The sequence below is a fragment of the Lentinula edodes genome (assembly GCF_021015755.1).
Source record: "Lentinula edodes strain Le(Bin) 0899 ss11 chromosome Unknown C8R40scaffold_13, whole genome shotgun sequence".
Classification (NCBI taxonomy): domain Eukaryota; kingdom Fungi; phylum Basidiomycota; class Agaricomycetes; order Agaricales; family Omphalotaceae; genus Lentinula; species Lentinula edodes.
In genome coordinates, this window is record NW_025764319.1 from 331,635 (window position 1) to 348,780 (window position 17,146).

The 17,146-nt window shown below is 43.5% G+C and overlaps 3 protein-coding genes across 3 annotated transcripts; 2 read left to right on the forward strand and 1 right to left on the reverse strand.

Annotated features, from left to right (window-relative positions):
* Positions 1-1,700: 1,700 nt before the first annotated feature.
* C8R40DRAFT_1042511 (uncharacterized protein) lies at positions 1,701-2,623 on the forward strand (the record flags this gene model as incomplete). The annotated part of the gene is made up of 3 exons (XM_046224088.1): positions 1,701-1,755; positions 1,810-2,045; positions 2,111-2,623. The coding sequence occupies 3 exons, from the start codon at positions 1,701-1,703 to the stop codon at positions 2,621-2,623; spliced, it is 804 nt and encodes a 267-aa protein (XP_046087449.1).
* A 542-nt stretch (positions 2,624-3,165) lies between these two features.
* C8R40DRAFT_130115 (Tho complex subunit 7-domain-containing protein) lies at positions 3,166-4,439 on the forward strand. The gene is made up of 4 exons (XM_046234123.1): positions 3,166-3,319; positions 3,396-3,647; positions 3,704-3,848; positions 3,899-4,439. Exons 1-4 carry the CDS (start codon positions 3,226-3,228, stop codon positions 4,347-4,349), a joined length of 942 nt encoding a protein of 313 aa, XP_046087450.1. The 5' UTR covers positions 3,166-3,225; the 3' UTR covers positions 4,350-4,439.
* C8R40DRAFT_130079 (beta-lactamase-like protein) lies at positions 4,440-6,076 on the reverse strand. The gene is made up of 3 exons (XM_046234122.1): positions 5,584-6,076; positions 5,423-5,532; positions 4,440-5,372 (listed from the first exon to the last, which is right to left on the reverse strand). The coding sequence occupies exons 1-3, from the start codon at positions 5,813-5,815 to the stop codon at positions 4,530-4,532; spliced, it is 1,185 nt and encodes a 394-aa protein (XP_046087451.1). The 5' UTR covers positions 5,816-6,076; the 3' UTR covers positions 4,440-4,529.
* Positions 6,077-17,146: the final 11,070 nt, after the last annotated feature.

Below are 17,146 nucleotides of genomic sequence, written 5' to 3' on the forward strand. Positions count from 1 at the left end.
TGTAATCCGCGATATACGGTAGTCACATCCTTCCTTTGTTTCCCGTGTCTCTATCGTGTTATGATTACTTTTCCACGTTGCATGCAAGCGATTTATTCTCTTCATAAACTTCACGCTTCCCGAATTCTTGAAGTCGAATCGCTTCTTTGATGTTTCCGAGAGTCACAACAGTATTCCGGTATGTGTATGTGTGTCCGTCTGAAATTGAGCTGGCAGACGTTGTTCTGAACGCAGCTTAAGCGTAGTTTAATGTAGAACTGTGTATGTAGTTGCAATTTATTATCGGGAAAGCCAAGCACTGTAAAGTCTGAATGTAGATCCCGACGGACCCTTCTTGTGGCATTGTCAGGCTTTGATTGGCGCCTGCTGATCAGCGCCAAAATTTGAATTCAAAGGTATCGCCTGGAATCGTCCTTTGGAACCACCCACCCAATGCTAATTCCTGCTAATCCACACACTGACTTCCTTTCAACGTTGTTACATATTGCAATATTCGCTCCGGATGTTAATGGACAAACAGGGTTCGGCTCAAGATATTAATGAAGGTATGTTGGAATTCAGGCACTTTGTTTCTTTCGCATGATAAGTCTATCACAGCCTCATGGAGAAAGGAAAACAAAGTGAATTTGCAAATTCGTTCACCTCCTTCGCCTTTACTCCCAAGAATCATAATGGATGAGTCTCCCTCCACCGTACACAGCGCCGATTTATTCTTTTCAACGCCTCCGACTCTAACTCGAAATCGGCCGACGTCTCGTCGTTCGTATTCAACGGGGAAACCGAGATCACCTTCGAATCTCAATCGCTCAAGAACTTCACCTTCACAGAGTCAACCAAGCAGTTTCGTGCCACCTCCGCCTCCGCCTCCATTGAAAATTGGCACTCAGTTGAATCCAGAGTGCCCCGAAGATCAGAGAGACCTTCGGACAGTTATGCAGCTCTCAAAATCGGAAACTGAAAGACAAGCATTGTTTTTGGACAAGCTTAGTAGTCAAGAGGAGGATGATCTTGCTCGAGCGCTCGCAGAATCGTTGCGCATGGACGAAAAATCCCATTCACTATCTTCACCTGGAGCAGGTCCTTCTAGGCCACCAATTATTCCTGTCCACACACGGCCCCATGCGCAGTCCCTTCCATCACCACTGAGACCCAGCTCTGAATCAACGCGGCCGCTAGTCGAGGCTGTCGCTGTGACTAATTGCCGTTCAAAGTCTCCTGAGATTGAGATCAGATATCAATCCGAACCCTCAATGCGGTCCTCACCTCCACATAACAGTGTTTCGTTACTTGATGATGAAGCGCTTGCACGGCAATTAGCAGCAGAAGAAGAGAGGGAAGATGAGCGTTGGCGTGAGTCGGCCAGACTATCTGGTGAAAATCTACAGCCATCTGTAGAGGATGATGAAGCGTTTGCACGCCAATTGGCGTTGGAAGAAGAGGAAGAAGATAAACATGAGACTCCAGCAACTGTCCCTACTCTACCGCCTGCATACGCGGATGCCGTTTCTCCATCAGCATCCGTTACGAATGCTTCGTTATCGCGGAGCGATTCCTCTGCCTCTTCAGAGAGCCTACCTGCTAGGTCTTTGCAACCAATGCGTTCCAGTAGCGATCAAGCATTTGCTAATGAGAAATCAAGACATTCAGTACCCTCGGCGTCTCTTCCCTCACTGAAAGAGCAGTTAGAAGTTGAGGATAACATGGGTTCCATCAATGTCAATCAGTTTGTTGACAGAGAACTCCTTCGGGGTGTTTGTGAGTCTTGATTCCTCGTAGTTTTTGTTGGTCATTCAATCAGTTATCTTGTAGCAATCGGGTTTTACGATCCAGTAGTTCAGGACCAGGCGCAGGCTATGGCAGGTGTAATGCCAAATATCATCAGTTTGCCGTATGGGAAGTCACCACCACTGCATTTGCAAACTACGAGCTGGCGGCATTTGTTGAAACTTATGGCAAGATTATCAGGGACGCGCATAGAGCCCACCGCACAGGCCACACAACGTAACGAGGATCTACATCTTCGTACTGTCATTCAGTTTGTCCGGGTAAGTGTCTAACGTGTTTCTCATCATTCTGCAGGGATCTAATAATTCCCATTCATCTATCATAGCCACACTACAACTCGTCCACTTGGCGCACTATAATATGGTTTACCATCGACCAAGATGCTGAACGGCCACACCTGCGACGAAGTTCAAATCCAAGTGGAGACGTCGAAAGCCTTCCATATTCCTATTCTCTAATGAAACTTCCAGCCCTCTTGCGCGATGGCTCAGATTCACTCCTCTCGAAAACGTATACCATTCCCTCTACACACAGTGTTCCATATCCAGTTCTCCCGATTTCCTTCCCTAACCTTACACTATATCTTCAAGCTGCGCTGGACGAGTCTCGAAGGTACTTCAATGACAGCTCAAGTGGGATGCGAAAGTTTGCCAAGATGCTGGAGCATTGTTATCCGGATGAGTTCGACAGTGGGGCTGGGGCGAATGAGAGGAGTCGTGTGACGGGACTGTTCAAGAAGGTTATCGGTCGGGGCGGGAAGTCGAGTAAGAAAGGCCGGGGAGGTAATGAAGAGACATATGACCTGGTGACGCCTTTTGTGCCGGACGAGTGGGGTTGAAAGATATGTGGTTGCATCATTTGACTTATTTCTAGGATAACTTTTTTCGACAATTTTGATACCATTTATTCCACTTTATTCCACCCTCAATCTAACCTCTATCTTTGTATTTTTAAGTACATAGGTATCACCTCTTTAAGGATGCCATAGCCAGATACCATGTCCTGTAGTACTAGTATGAGTATCATCTGGCTTTTGCCACACCGATGAAGGACTGCCTCCAACTCCTGACTTGCCCCACGTATCTTGTTTTTGACAATGACTACAGCAACGTTGTTGCCACTAGTCCCTGGGACCAGCAAGAAAAATGGGTGTGCGTTCACGTACCCTTTGCTGAGCTTGGTCTTCAATTGCTATCATGTAGCCTTGACTCATACATAAGCGGAATGTCCCTCGCCTTGTCTCTTCAGAGGTCAATGACGATCCTTGGGATTGCTTCCCCGCCCAAGGTGCGCAATACTGTCCTAACCGGATGCGATGAGCAGCTATGATAAATCAGGTCGAAATGCACAAAAATTATTATCAAAGCTGTGCCGTGATTTGTTGTGCCTGAGATTGTTATTTGGCCTTTTCAACTCCAACCCCATTTACCCTACTGCCCTATGCCAGTCACCGTAGAACATTTGAGTACAAATGGCATAAAAGGTTCTGCGCAGCCTCAAATTGCCATTACTCCACTTACTCCTGAAGAAGAAGGTGAGCATCATCGTTCTTGGTCTGTAAACTCCCAGCTGAACGTTCAAACTAACACAGTTTCTTTTCGTTCATCTAGAACGCATCGTCAATACACGAATCACAAACGATGAGCGACCACTCAAACGCATAATAAAGAGATTTCATCATTACATTAACGTGGCGCATGCACCACTCCTTCCATCGGTTCCTAGTGGGTCCGTAGAGGACGCGCGGGAGAGTTTTCTCGTCGAGCTAGCCTCTTTTCAACTTTTGTTGAAGAAGAACGCCATGATTTGCGAAGCTGAAGCACGGCAGGTCGAGGAATACCAAAGAGAAAAACATCGAATCGGTGCGTAGTATGTAAACTTAGTGGTTTTGCGGTTCACCTTAATCAAAGCACATTAGACCTCGAGCACAATACGCTTCGTGGACAAATTGAACAGCTCAAGACCTCACTAGAGGAAGCGCAGCTAACCCGTAAACGTAAGATGGAGTACGACCTGATTGCAGAGAAAGTGAATACTCTTCCTAGCAGAGAAGAGCTAGAAAAGTACGTGATATCTTTTCGGGATCTCTATGCTTACTGAAAGAAAATTCTAGGACCATAGAGGCTTTGGAGAATGATATGGTCGCCATCCGGGATGAGCATGAAACGCAGTCTCGAACCATACAGAGTCAAAAAGTCGCTTTGGATGGTATCATCTCGGACTTGGGCTCACTACGGTTTCATGGCGGAGATCCTACGGTCTCTGGTGTACCCTCACATAGAGGTACACCTACATTCGAGAGTAGAGCTTCTGAAGGCCTGGAAGAGCTTGAAAGTATACAAGCTAGCGAAGTCACTCTTGGACTTTCAAAAGGCGACGAAAGGGAAGAGGGAGAAGAAGGAGAAGAGAAGCCACCGGAGCTGGAAGTCAACGGCGATATTGAAATGGGAGAGGTCGAGGAGAAAACGAAAAACTCTCGGGCGAGAAAGGCAAGAGAGGATTTAGAAGAAGGAGAGGCAACGGATGCGAGCAGTGAACTTTCTGAACCTCCAGACAATATTTGATTGTATTTTCACGTTTACTGTATTGTTGCTCACACATATGTAAAGGTCAAAGATTCGACAAAGATTTCTTTGCGGATATGGTCAAAGGCCGTGTCATACTCTTGCATTCCACATGTACAGTTGACATGTTCTTTAGTTGCTAGCCAGAAATTATGACTTTGTGTAGTCTCTACCAGGTCTCTACTCCATCGCTCGAAAACCGATGTCAATACTCATCAAATCCCTTGCACAAGTAACTGGCTTTCCGTACACCATTGCCGCCAGGTTCCCTATAGCGTCCATGATTATTTTGGCTTCTGGGTCTACATTGTCGTTCCCTGGATATCGAGCGGAAAAATGATTCAGGATCAGAGAAGCTGCGCCTATTCGTTTCGCAAAAGCTCCAGCCATCTGTGGCGTGGAGTGGCCTCGTTCCATTGCCGTTCGCTGAATACTTTCAAATGTATCGTCGTCTCTTGTATTTGGCACGATACCGGGAAGATGGGCGTTCGTGGCCTCGTGGATAAGCAAATCAGCATCTTGTGCTATGGGTATCATAGGTGACGGGTCATGGGTATCCCCTAGTATTACGAGTTTGCGCCCGTTCCTGGGCGTTGGGCCTTGAAGTACGGTTCCATCGGATAACCTGACAGATTCACCAGCTTGCAGAAGGCGCATGACGCTCATGGGCGTGTTTGTACGCTTGATATCTGGAATATATTTTTTGGGGTCGATCTTGCCAGGGACTGGAGATTCAGTTATAGTATAACCGATACATGGAACGGAATGATAAATGGGAGCCGCAGATACCGAGAGAATGTTGTCTTTGTATACGTCTGACCACACGCCATCGACCTGCGGAATATTTCTTCCGGTAGGAGATTCTGATCGGAGGCGCCATAAATTGGTGTAGTCGCCATTTTGAGGATCGGAAGGGAAGCGCAATTCATGTACCACGTACGGACGCGAAAGCATGGTATGAGTGTATGTCAGCGCACTTCTGACATATGCCCGAGTGCCAAGAGGACCGTAAATCTCGAAAGGCTGATGAACTGAGCGTTGAGATTGGATAACGCAGTAGGAGCATAACGCACTGGTTCATTCACGTTGACTTCCTTCCTGGGATCTTCAATCCCATCTGCAGTACCTCCAGCTCCATTCAAACAGCCGGCCAGTAAGGGTATCAAGCCGAAGATATGGTCGCCTGAACAGGGTTTCAGTTTCTGAATCTTTACTTGAAACAAAAGACACAAACCATGGGTATGAGTTATAAACACCTTTTCAATCTTACCCATTTTGACGTTACTCTTCTGAACTTGATGCTGCGTAGCCTCGCCGCAATCAAACAACCAAACATCACTCCCTAGGCGAACAGCCAGCGCGGAATGATTGCGTGTTGAAGAAGGCATTGCGGAAGCAGTTCCAAGAAAAGTCACATTTATTGGGCTTGAATGAATAGGTGGTCTACTTGCTGAAGCCTCTGACATGGTCAGAGCTCGTCGTGGACGCTGAAAGAGGAGACACTTGAGTTACTGATCAATCGAAATGACTCAAAAGGCTATACAGGTTTTTTGGAGGTGGAATGATAACGATTCAAAAAACCAAAATTAGGTCTTAAATTTTGAAGCCATCTTGTCCTGCATTGAGCAGTCCCTACTGGTTGTAGCATAGGACATGTAACCAGGGTCTCGCTTGAGCGGGGAGATCCCGGTCGAGAAATCCGAAATAAAGCCCGATCAAATCCGAACTATAACTGATTTGTCAGCATTGCGGTCGTCCGGCTGAACTTGGCTCGGTCAAAATCAACGTGAGCAAGAGGTGATGTTGTATCATCACCTTCTCGTCATTCGGTTCCATTTCCGAGCCTTTGCCTTTTTTGGTATCGACCGCCATCTCCCTTCACTTATCTTTCTCTTCGACTTCAGATGACTTCTCCTTTACTTCCGTTTATTCTATCGACTTCTAAAATGACTTCATTATTCTTTCTAGCCAGTTCTGTGAGGTTCTACGGAGCCCTTATGACTCTGCGGAATTTCACAACAGACCTTATTTGTGTACTAAAGTCCTATCTTCTTATCTCTGGCGGATTTCTACGGTACCGACACTAGATAGCCCAAAGTAGTATAAATTATCGTAGGAACTCGAGAATAAAGTCCAGAATTCTCTCGCCTATTTGGTTGCTCGACCGGTAATGAGCTTGCCTCGTTTTTGTGTGAAAGAGAAAGGAAGGAATCTAATGGGCACTCCAACCAACCAATCTAATACACAATATGCGAGTTCACTGCTATCAAATTTATTTAATAGCAAGGGGTAGCGTTGGCAAAGGTTCCGCAAAGCTTTGAGAGCTAAGTACGAAGCTTTGATCAATCAATTTGAATCGTTCTAAGGATTCGATATATTCCTTTGATCAAGGTAGATTCAGCACGATTTGTGCTTTGGTTTGTATTGATTTGGGTATATCAAGAATTGGGGGTTTGAATCAAAGTAAATTAAAACCGAAACACACAGACCCCTACGGAGGGCTAGAACTATGTGCTGGCACAACCACACAGCGTGATTTGCCCTTAAGACCAACGACTGATCCTAAGTTCGAAGAATACCCAACAACTGGATAGACTTCTCGCAGTCACAAGGAGCAGAACACGACGTTCCTATACTCACAAGTGCCGGGCCCGAATGGCTGCTAGCGAAGAGGTTTCAGTCTGGCGGGAGTGTGTCTTTCCTTTTTACGGATTAGCACTGCAACGTCGTCCCAAAATCACTTGTATTCCAGATACATCGGATCGCTATTTATACATACAGAATATAGAGTCGCATAGTACAATTAATTTAATACAATAAACGTTTGGAACCGCAAGGAAACTTCTACACTCAGTCAGATACCATTTAATTTGAATCTACATGTCCTTATTTGGTCCATATTGGTTCCAAGATTCTAGTATACCTCCAAACATAGGTAGGTACTTCAATATTCATTTAATTTAATTGTTTTTGGAGGATGACTCGAATGATGTTCAACTGTCATTGCTGTTCAACACTTACTTCGATCGTTTGTCACCTCGTCCGGAGGCAAATCAGCTCTCCTCGATTCTAATCCTATCAATCTGATTCATCTGGATTAAACTAATTGCTTCTCTCTTTCAACAGACACCCATTGTGCCTATACTCTATCAAGGGAGTTACGCATAGTATTCATTTAATTGCATTCTTCAATATTTTCTACGTCAGGACTCTTTTGACATTCATTTGATATGTCTTCGGAGCCTCGCAGTACTTCGATCGTTCTTCTAGTCATTTTCCTCAACCATGCAACTTGATTGGTCTATTAGACTAAATCGCAGTCTTTTTAGATTAATGCATGATCTCGTTCTAGAAGGAGTATTTGATAATTCCTGAGTTCTAGAAAGTCATTTCGAGTCAATCCTCAGTTCATGGTCACTTGAGTAAGTTCTTCCAAACTCCTGCCAGTGTAAGGTCCAATAAGAATACCCTTGGTATGTCATACGTGAATGGTCATCCTTCGGATGTAGTCCGAGTCTGGTATAATCCTGCTTGACAAACAGGTAGACTGCTATCCGTAGGTAGTATCGGGAATGGGTAAACTAACCAACTTGTGGTAGTATGGGTATATGGTCCCTTCAACTTATTAGACTGATTCAGTATCGACTTTGACTGTCAATCTGGGTCTCAATTACAGTCCTCTTGATACAAATCTATACGTGAAAATGTCACAATTCACAGCATAGACGTCTAGCCAAAATTTAGGCGTGTCATCCCCCCCAAACTAAAGAATTTGACCGTCCTCGGTCATCCGTAGTTTTGTATAGGGAAAGGATACCCAATCTGTTATTAGATTGATTCGACAAGACTATATCTCCTTTTAATGTAAATCACTGGGTTTGGATCTCTACTTCTCCGTGCTCTCCAATCAATTTGGATGCCCTCAAATGGGTTTCTAGCGCTCATCTTATCAATTTATTCACACACCTGCTACGAATCGTAACAGTTTAGCGCTCAATTTGAATTGAATACTTTTTCGGTATTCGTATCACATTTCGAAAATTTAATTCACAATCTTTTCATCATCTAGTCACAGAACGAGCTTCCATTTCACGGAGAACTGCTCTGACGTACGCACTGATTCAGTGTGTACGTTTATTTGGTTCGGGGCACGGGGTTCAACAAATTTTCGTTGAAGTCCGTTTTCTTCCCTTTCTTTTTCTCCCTTCATCTCGTTCTTATCAATTCAAAATGGCTTCAACCTCGAGTCAAACTCGATCTTCTGCCTCTACCACGCGTTTACCAAGCTCTCTAATGGAGGCCCAGGTGATGCTTGCGGGTATTTCTTTTAAATCTACTCTGCCTCTTTTCTTTGAAAGCACTGTGTTTCAACGACTTCAACAAGGCGATTATTCCCCTCCTATCATCGACTCAAGTAACTCTCCGGATTACGATGGATCGGGTCCCTTCCCTGCCTTTTCGTATCCTCGCTCTTTGGTTCCATTCTGTTTCCCTTTCGAAACTTTGCGCCCTTTGTCAGTAGCATCAGGCTTGGATTTATATTGTTCTGCCCAGATGGCAGTTCGAACATTACAGGTTTTGACGGACGATTCTCCTTCCATGGAGTCGTCGGAAGTTTATGATGTTTTCGAGGAGGTTGCACCATTTCTGGTGCGTAACTGAAAACCCCTCCTACATTGTTTATATTAATGGTTTTCACTAGGTTTATATTCGGGACTTCTGGATCGGTTGGGCTAATTGCCCTTTATTCGCGGAACAAGTTTTATTGTCGGCAGAATCCCTATCTCTTGATCTTCCAATTTTTCTTCGTGACAACCTGACACAACAATGGGGGGTTCCACCGGAGCACCGTTCTTCAGCTGAAGTAAGTGTTCCTTTTCTATCACATTCTCTTCATTCTTATTTAATTTAATTTACAGGGTGTTCCCAAATTTGAACAATTCCCTGCTATTCCAATCCCGTTTTGTTTGCGCTTTCGTGAGGGGAGCGCAATGATGCGTATGGTTTCGTCTAAGGATTTGGATGTTTTTGCCTCATTACGCAGCAAAGAGTCATCGGCAGTTGCACCGAAGTACACTACTTCCTCACCACCCTTGGAGATCCAAGCTTCAACCTCTGTTTCCAAAGCGCTCGTAGCTCCTCCACGATTAATTAGAAGGAATCGGGAGTTAGAGAACCTCAAGGCCGATGCCTCCTCGTTTCGTGAGTTATAACTTTAATTCATAGATTTTTGTTTTATTTATCCATTCTTTTCACTCAGTTGCTTCTCCCCGTTCCGCCCGTTCAAAAGACTCGGATAACGAACTCTTGAGTGGGTTCCCTTCCGCAGGCTCAGCTCCCGTAGCCTCTTCGTCTACAAAGGTTTCCATAGGTAAAGGGGAGCCTAAATCCAAAACTACCGTCAAGGTAGTTGAAGATTCTAAGGCTGATCGTCCCCCTCCTGCTGGTATGGCTTACAAAAGGATTCGACTCCCTCCTCGTTCGAGGAAAAATACTTCGATTGCCTCAAAAGGAAAAGCGCGACAAATCGTTGTCACTGACGAGGGCTCAACTTCCAATGAAGTTGAGTCTGAAGATGAGGCTGAGGATGAGGATATTGCCCCTCCTCCAAAACGCCTCAAAACGACATCTTCCATATCTGGTAGAATTTTTATTCTTCATTTTTCGTCTCATTTTATTAATTTAATTCGATTGTAGCTTCACTGCCTCGTCGTCCCATTAAACGGGTGACCGTCCCCAAACGAGTGTCTAAGGCTGCAGCGAAGCCCGTTCCTGAGCGTTCCCCGGATAATACCTTCCAACCGGTACTTCTGGCGGACTCTCAAGGACGATTACGGCTCCCTGAGCAGTCAACTGGTGCCTTCACACCCTTTCCCAGATTTGCTCATGCCAGGGTAAGTCGTTGTTATTCAATTTGATTCATTCCAAATGCTAACTATATTAATTTAATAGAATAGCGCTGCCTTAACTCAAGAAAACCCTCTTCTTACAATCAATCCTGACTTCGTCGAGCTGGGCTCCATTTTGGAGACTCAAAACGCTCGTTTCACGATGCAGGACTTGATGCAAGTTAACCAGGTAATCCGCGACGTAAGTTGTTTTTCAATTTCTTATTTTAATTTAATTGCTAATATGGCTTTATTTTATATAGCCTTCCATTCCCAGTCAAGCTTGCGTTTCGGCACTTGCTCGAGGGGATTTGGAAGCAAATTCGGCTCCACTACCCGGGTACAAATGTCAAGCCTGCTCCTCACGGAGTTTGAAGTGCTTGGGGTCCTTGGATGTGGAGCTGGCTATGGACGCGCTCAACGCGCTCCATAAGGCCTCTACTAGCAGTACGCATAGTAAGTCCATTTTTATTCAATTTCATTTGATTTATTTAATTTAATTCATTCGATTTTATTTAGATCTAGCAATTTCATTACGACGAGCCATCGACTTGAACGACCAATTGAAACAGCTCGAGTCTCTTTTCGACTCCACGCGGGACCTCTTCTTGCGATCCGTCTTGGATCTGCAGAATGCCGGAGAGGACCCTATCGTCGTACTGGAAGCACTCAAGGCCGCCGAGCCCAATCGTCGGGCGATTAGTCTAAATGAGTGGACCCTTATGGCCACTCTATTCCGTTGGCCCAGTCCATTCAATTTGAGTGGACTGGACTTCGACACTCGAACTCCGGGGGAATGGATCGATCTGCTACGCAGCATCCATTCCGGCGAATCAACGGCGCATATCGACGAACACGGACACCTGGTCGAGTCTTCCCCGCCTCCGGATTCTGCTACCGAGGCTTTGGAAGGCCTCAAGGAAGTCGAGAGGGGGTCTGCGGACGAGGGTGCCAGCAGTCAAGTAGGGGGATCCATTCCAATGGAATTGGATCTTCCTGCAATCGAGAGTCTGGCCGAGCCAGCTCTGTCTCCTGAAAAGGGGGCAGAGCCAGCGCAGACTCTCTAATCGTGGCTGGTTCCTTGGGGTCGTGGCGTCGTTTTCTTTTTATTATTTTAATTTTGTTTTTCTTATGCACACACGGACGGACGTGTTTTTTAACCTGCATATTTCATTATAGCTGACCACTCGCGGTCATGTCATCCGGGTTTTTCAACCCAATATCTCATCTATGGACCTTTTCAGGACCACCGGTCGCTCGAGACCATTTCACTTTATTAGATTTATTAGTCTAATATTTTTTTTTGTATTTTCTTGTATTTCTTGTAGGTACATTTACCTATTGCTTTAGTTGTGGATAGCTTTACTGCTATCTTGTACATATCAATTTATGAGCTTTTATGCTCACTTTCATATTAATTTGAATGAGTGAACCTAAGTTCTAGACAAAGTACTTGGTTTATCCCATTTACTTTGATTGAGGAGCTGCTCTTGCTCATTCCTATTAATTTGAATGAGTAGATACATTTTCTCTTCTCTCAATACCTTGCTTACTCAATTCATGTTTTAATCTGAATGAGTGCTTGCGAATTATCGAACCAATTCTGAGTTCCACCTTTGAATAGGGGTTCAAAGTAAAACTCCATTCCGGATCCTGGCATGAACTTTTCATGCGAGATCAGGACCGCAAGACTTTCCTGTCTTCATTGTCCTGAGTGCTCAAGTCGATCTCCGTTCGCCATTGATCATAACAACGTCGGGAGGTATTCTCAACTCCACTTTCAGGTTCTGATCGCAGTTTCTTTACTCGTTCCGCTTATTTTGTCCTTCTGTATGATCGCTTTGATCAATTCTGGGTCACTGCGTTCGCAATACCATTCAATGTAATTGCAAAACTATTAGTCTAATTGAAATTTTGTAAATTTTCAATCAAATCGATATCCTCCTCCCCCAAACTAAAGAATCCAACTGTCCTCAGTTGTCCTAATTTGGTCAGGAGCTTGATTTCACTGTTTCGGTATAAAAGCTCAGGCCAAATGACTATCAATATGCCATTCGTTCCAAGTCGACTTGCATTAGTCGAACTCAGTCGAGCTCTCATTCCATACAAAGTTCCATCAACATCTATTATCGTTCATCCTAGCATGCCTATCCACCACAAGAAGGATCTTGACATTGCTCGAGTTGCTGAGCCCCACTTGGGTGCTTTGCAGCAGCTACTTGCTTCGTACAAAGGCAAGAAGACGAACAGTCCCGACAAGGCGACAATTTCTGTCCTTCGTCGGTCTACCGAGTATCTTCATGATCTCTTGGTATGTTTTCTACATTCAATTTTAATTGATACATATTAATTTAAATCGTTTATTACCAGGAAAAGCCTGTTACACTTCGTAGTCATGTTAGACAAATTTCTAACTTGACTGCTCGTCAGAGCATTATCGATACTTTGTGTCTCGGGCACAAACTATTTCCTGACATCGTTAGTGATTCTCACTTCGAGCAACATCTCAAGTTCATGGCTTTTGCCAATGATGCTCGTGTATGTATCAATTTCATTCGTGACTATTTACATTAATAGTCTTTTCAGAACACTTTCGTCAGGAATCGCCTCCTCGATCGTGCCCGTTCAGTTCATTCGGATCACGAGGCTTCTACTCGTTCCGAAAATTCTCGTTTCGTGAAGAAGTCTAAGAAGAAATCAACAAGATTTGCTTCCTCTCGTGACATCAAACGGGAACTTAGATCTGTTCGTTTCGACTCTGATGTCGAGGTAAATCTTCAGATCTGATCTCAATTAATTTGATTTATCAATTTCGTTTAGATGAACTCAGCCTCCGAGGACGAGTTGGTGTCTGGAACTGAACGCAGTTTCAAACAGAAGCCTACTCTCTCTTTTATCAAGGTGAGTTAGAATGTTATCATGTTCTGTATCCATGACTCATTCCATGTCGTAGAATCGTCGCAGCACTCCCTATCCCACCACTGGTTCCAACAAAGGTTCCAATAAGGAGGAAAAGTCTGCTGTGAACGATGTTTCTCCTCGTCTCAGCAAGGTTCATTGCCACGCTGACAGTCATGTTTCTTCTAACTGTATGTCGTGCCTCGCTGAAGATAAAGGTGAATCAATTTAATTCAAATCCGTTTCAAATGGATTCTTATTTCGTGATTTAGTGACCCATAGCAAGCATATCAATCATGCTCTTGCTCAAGTCGTATCTTCCAATCTCGATACTCCACCAGCTCCTCTTGAGTCGCAAAGTACCAAATTCATTGCTGCTACACTCAACTTTCAGGCAGCTGAATTCGAATTTAACGCAAACCTGGTCAAGACTTATGCAACTCGTGCACGTATTGCCAAGGTAATTGCGGACGAAGCTTGCAGCATCTTGAAAAGTCGCCAAGATTCTGGTTCAGACTCTTCTGCTTCTGACGCAAGTTTCGCTACTGCTCAGAGTATTCCCACTACTGGTTCTGAGGACACCATCGTTACTCCTACAGAGATTGCTGTTCCAGTCCCTAAGACCGTCGAACGAGCCACTACTCCATTCACTCGTGGTGTTACTCCTATGATGGAAGACAAAGGACACGTCTCTGCCTAGGTCTGCAATCCATCTAATTGATATTCATTTAAATTAATACATCATCATTTAGATGCATTCGTTTAAAACCCATAAATATTATAAAAACAGTTGTTCATGTTGACCCACTGTCTTTACATGGTTTCTTCAATTCGTATTCGTTCATTCCATGCCTACTGTCTTTACGCCATCACAGCTGTATAGTAGATGCATCATCTTACCATCGCCATCCATTTTATGATGTTTGTTTGTAACAGTATATCACCAGAGTTTCAATCTAATTATTGATCCTCTCCCTCACTGAGTTCTTCATCAGAGTCGGTATCTGATAGTCTCAGATGCGGTATGGCATCGAATATGTAATCATTTTCTGGTGTCATCCAATATTCGTCTTCGTCTTCTACCATTAAATCTAATTGTTCGGCAGTTAAGTCGATAAGTTCGTGAATATTGTTTGGCAATTCAATTGGTTCATTTCGCGTGAAATGCGGCAATACTCTGAAGGCTCTGACCTTCTCTTTGAGTACTGTTCCATCCATTTCAGCCATAATATAAGAGCCACCCTTAGTCCATCTGATTACGACCATAGGTCCTCTATATCTTGGATACATCTTTCTATCCAAACTCTTTTCAATTCCAGAATTCCTAACCTGGACCAATTGACCTGGTTTGAAATCCCAATCTTTAATTGTATGTCTATATTTTTGTTCGAATCTTCGTAGCTCTGCAATTTTATTTGCATCTACTCTACGTCGTACTTTCTCAATGAATGAGTTATGTTTCGACAGAGCTTGAGCACGATATCCAATTAATTCATCTCTAGTTAAGATTCTATTAGGTGGATTCACCAACCAAGTTGATTCCACTATATCAAAGGGAAGCAACGGTTCAGCTCCTGTTACCAGGAAATATGGAGAACAACCTAGACCACGTCTCGGTGTTACTCTATCCGCCCATAGTATCATTTTCAAAAAGTAGAACCATTTAGATACATCTCCACCAGTTGCTTTAATTAAAGCCTGGCGTATGTCCAAATGCGCTCTTTCAATCTTTCCATTAGCTTGAGAGTTGTAGGCGGAAATTCTTATTCCTTTAATTCCATACTTCTCTTCTAACCAAGCTAGCATGTTTTTCATTTGACCTGCATTATCGGTCACCACTTCTTCAGGACATTCCCAACGACAAATTATATCGTCAAAGAACCATTCTCCTAAAGTTCTAGCATTCTCATGTTTTACTGCCCGGGCCTCCGACCACGAAGACAGTGAATCCCTTCCATGGATGATGTATTTACATCCATTAGATGGAATCGACATTATCATTGTATCGACATGTACCTTCTGAAACAATGAAGGTGTATGCATCAAAGTAGGAGGTGCTTTCAACAGCTTCATCTGTCTATTTTGACACTCCTTACATGATCTCACATACCATTCCACGTCTTTATATATGTCAGGCCACCAGAATCGTTTCTGCAAGAAATCATTTGTTGCAAAGACTCCTTTATGTCCTAAACAATCATGTGCACTATTCAACATGTGCATACGCTTTTCTTTTTCCACCACTAATTGTGGTTGATCAGGTTGATCAGTATTTCTATGGTACAACCTTCCTTGGTCGTCCACTTGAAACTTCTTAATCAATCTAATAAATTTAATCCGTTCATCTTTTGACATTTCACCCAGGGATTCATCTGATGGGTTCGACAAGTACTTCCCAATCAAAGGAATTAATTCGTCTAATCTATTACCCTCAGAAGATCTATGTGCTTCTGGGTACGGATTATTTTGTACAAATTCTTCGTCAAAAGTAGGGAACAAATTCCTACTGAAGACTTCACATGTTGCGTCTTTGGATTCTAACATGTGGTTCCTACGAATCTCGTAGCTGCGCTCTTCATCTAGAGCTTCTTGTACATCTAATTCAATATCATCAGCTTCTTGAGCTGTTTCGTATAAGTAACCACTTCTAGGGTCAATTTGATCTTTGAAGTCATCAAATTGATACGGCTCTTCCGTTTCCCCATCTCCCATAATAAAATTAATTGGTTCCCCACCATCCTCATCAACGTAATCTTCTGGATTTACTTCTGGACGTTTTGTTTGCCATCCACCAGGTGTGATTCGTGATAATCCATCAGGACCATGGGTTGCACCTTTTACATGGATTAATGTAAAGTGATAGTTTCATACATGCTCAATCCAACGGTTTATAGTTGCATTAGGACCACAACTAGGATTGTCTAACATGCCTTTAATATAACTTGCATCGGTTTCAACTGTTAAACGTCTACATCCATAGACATGATAATAACTAGCTTCCAATGCTAATTTTAAGCCATACAATTCTCTCTTAGATTGCGAGAATCGTGCTTCACGTTCATTCAAAGTCATTGATCCAAAGTAATTGAAGAACTTCTTCTTTTCAGTCGGATCAATTTGATAGATATACCATCCCACAGCTTTGTAAGAGGTATCCACCGCTAAGTAAACATCCCAATCAAAATTAATTGGTCGCAAAGCTGGACAGTCTCGGATTCCATCCTTTAATTCGTCCATTGCTTTGTCACATTTTTCATTCCATTCAAATGGAACGTTACTTGTCAACTTAGTCAAAGGAGCTGCTTTCTTAGCAAAGTTCGCAATGAACATTCTCAATTGACTCGCAGTTCCTAAGAATGCTCGAACCTCAGTCTTATCACGACATGAAGGCCATTCTAGGACTACTTGAGCAATATGTTCTTCGGGCATACTGCCTTCATAGGTACATCTATGTCCTACGACAATTGTTTCCTCACAACAAAGAAATGCTTTGGTTCCACTGAAGGTTCCACCTGCATATTTCATTCGTTGTATTACTCTATTCATGTTTTGGAAGTGTTCCCAAACAAATCGTCTAATTCCAGGATTTTCTGGAATAGTTTCATAACCTCCTTCTGGTAATTCATATCGAGTTGATGGTCCTTTACAGGTACATCATCAATGTAAGGAATTGTTACGTGTGGTATTTCATCTCGTAGAATATATGTCACATCATCGTGAAATATAGGTACAGAATTCGTCCACCCCATAGGTAGTTTTACTAACCTATGTGGTCCATACGGCGTTTGAAACGTCGTCATGTCTCTAGACAATTGATCTAATTCTCGTTCATCATATCCAACATATAAATCTAAGGTTCCTCCACAAGATCTTCCACTGAAGGATCTTGCTAGATCTGCAGTTGCAGGAGGTACACCTGAGTGTTGGATGGTAACCTTATTCAAAGGTTCCAAACTATGTACTAATCGTAGACTCTTGCCATCTTTCTTAATGACACAGAACCATTTCGAA

Bases quoted from the DNA above. Each gene is read 5' to 3' on its own strand.
- C8R40DRAFT_130079 (XM_046234122.1), bottom strand. From the start codon at position 5,815: ATGTCAGAGGCTTCAGCAAGTAGACCACCTATTCATTCAAGCCCAATA. The intron at 5,533-5,583 runs GTTTGTGTCTTT...AACCCTGTTCAG, and splicing joins GTTTATAACTCATACCCATG to GCGACCATATCTTCGGCTTG. The intron at 5,373-5,422 runs GTGCGTTATGCT...TCAGTTCATCAG, and splicing joins AAGTCAACGTGAATGAACCA to CCTTTCGAGATTTACGGTCC.
- C8R40DRAFT_130115 (XM_046234123.1), top strand. From the start codon at position 3,226: ATGCCAGTCACCGTAGAACATTTGAGTACAAATGGCATAAAAGGTTCT. The intron at 3,320-3,395 runs GTGAGCATCATC...TCGTTCATCTAG, and splicing joins ACTTACTCCTGAAGAAGAAG to AACGCATCGTCAATACACGA. The intron at 3,648-3,703 runs GTGCGTAGTATG...AAAGCACATTAG, and splicing joins AAGAGAAAAACATCGAATCG to ACCTCGAGCACAATACGCTT.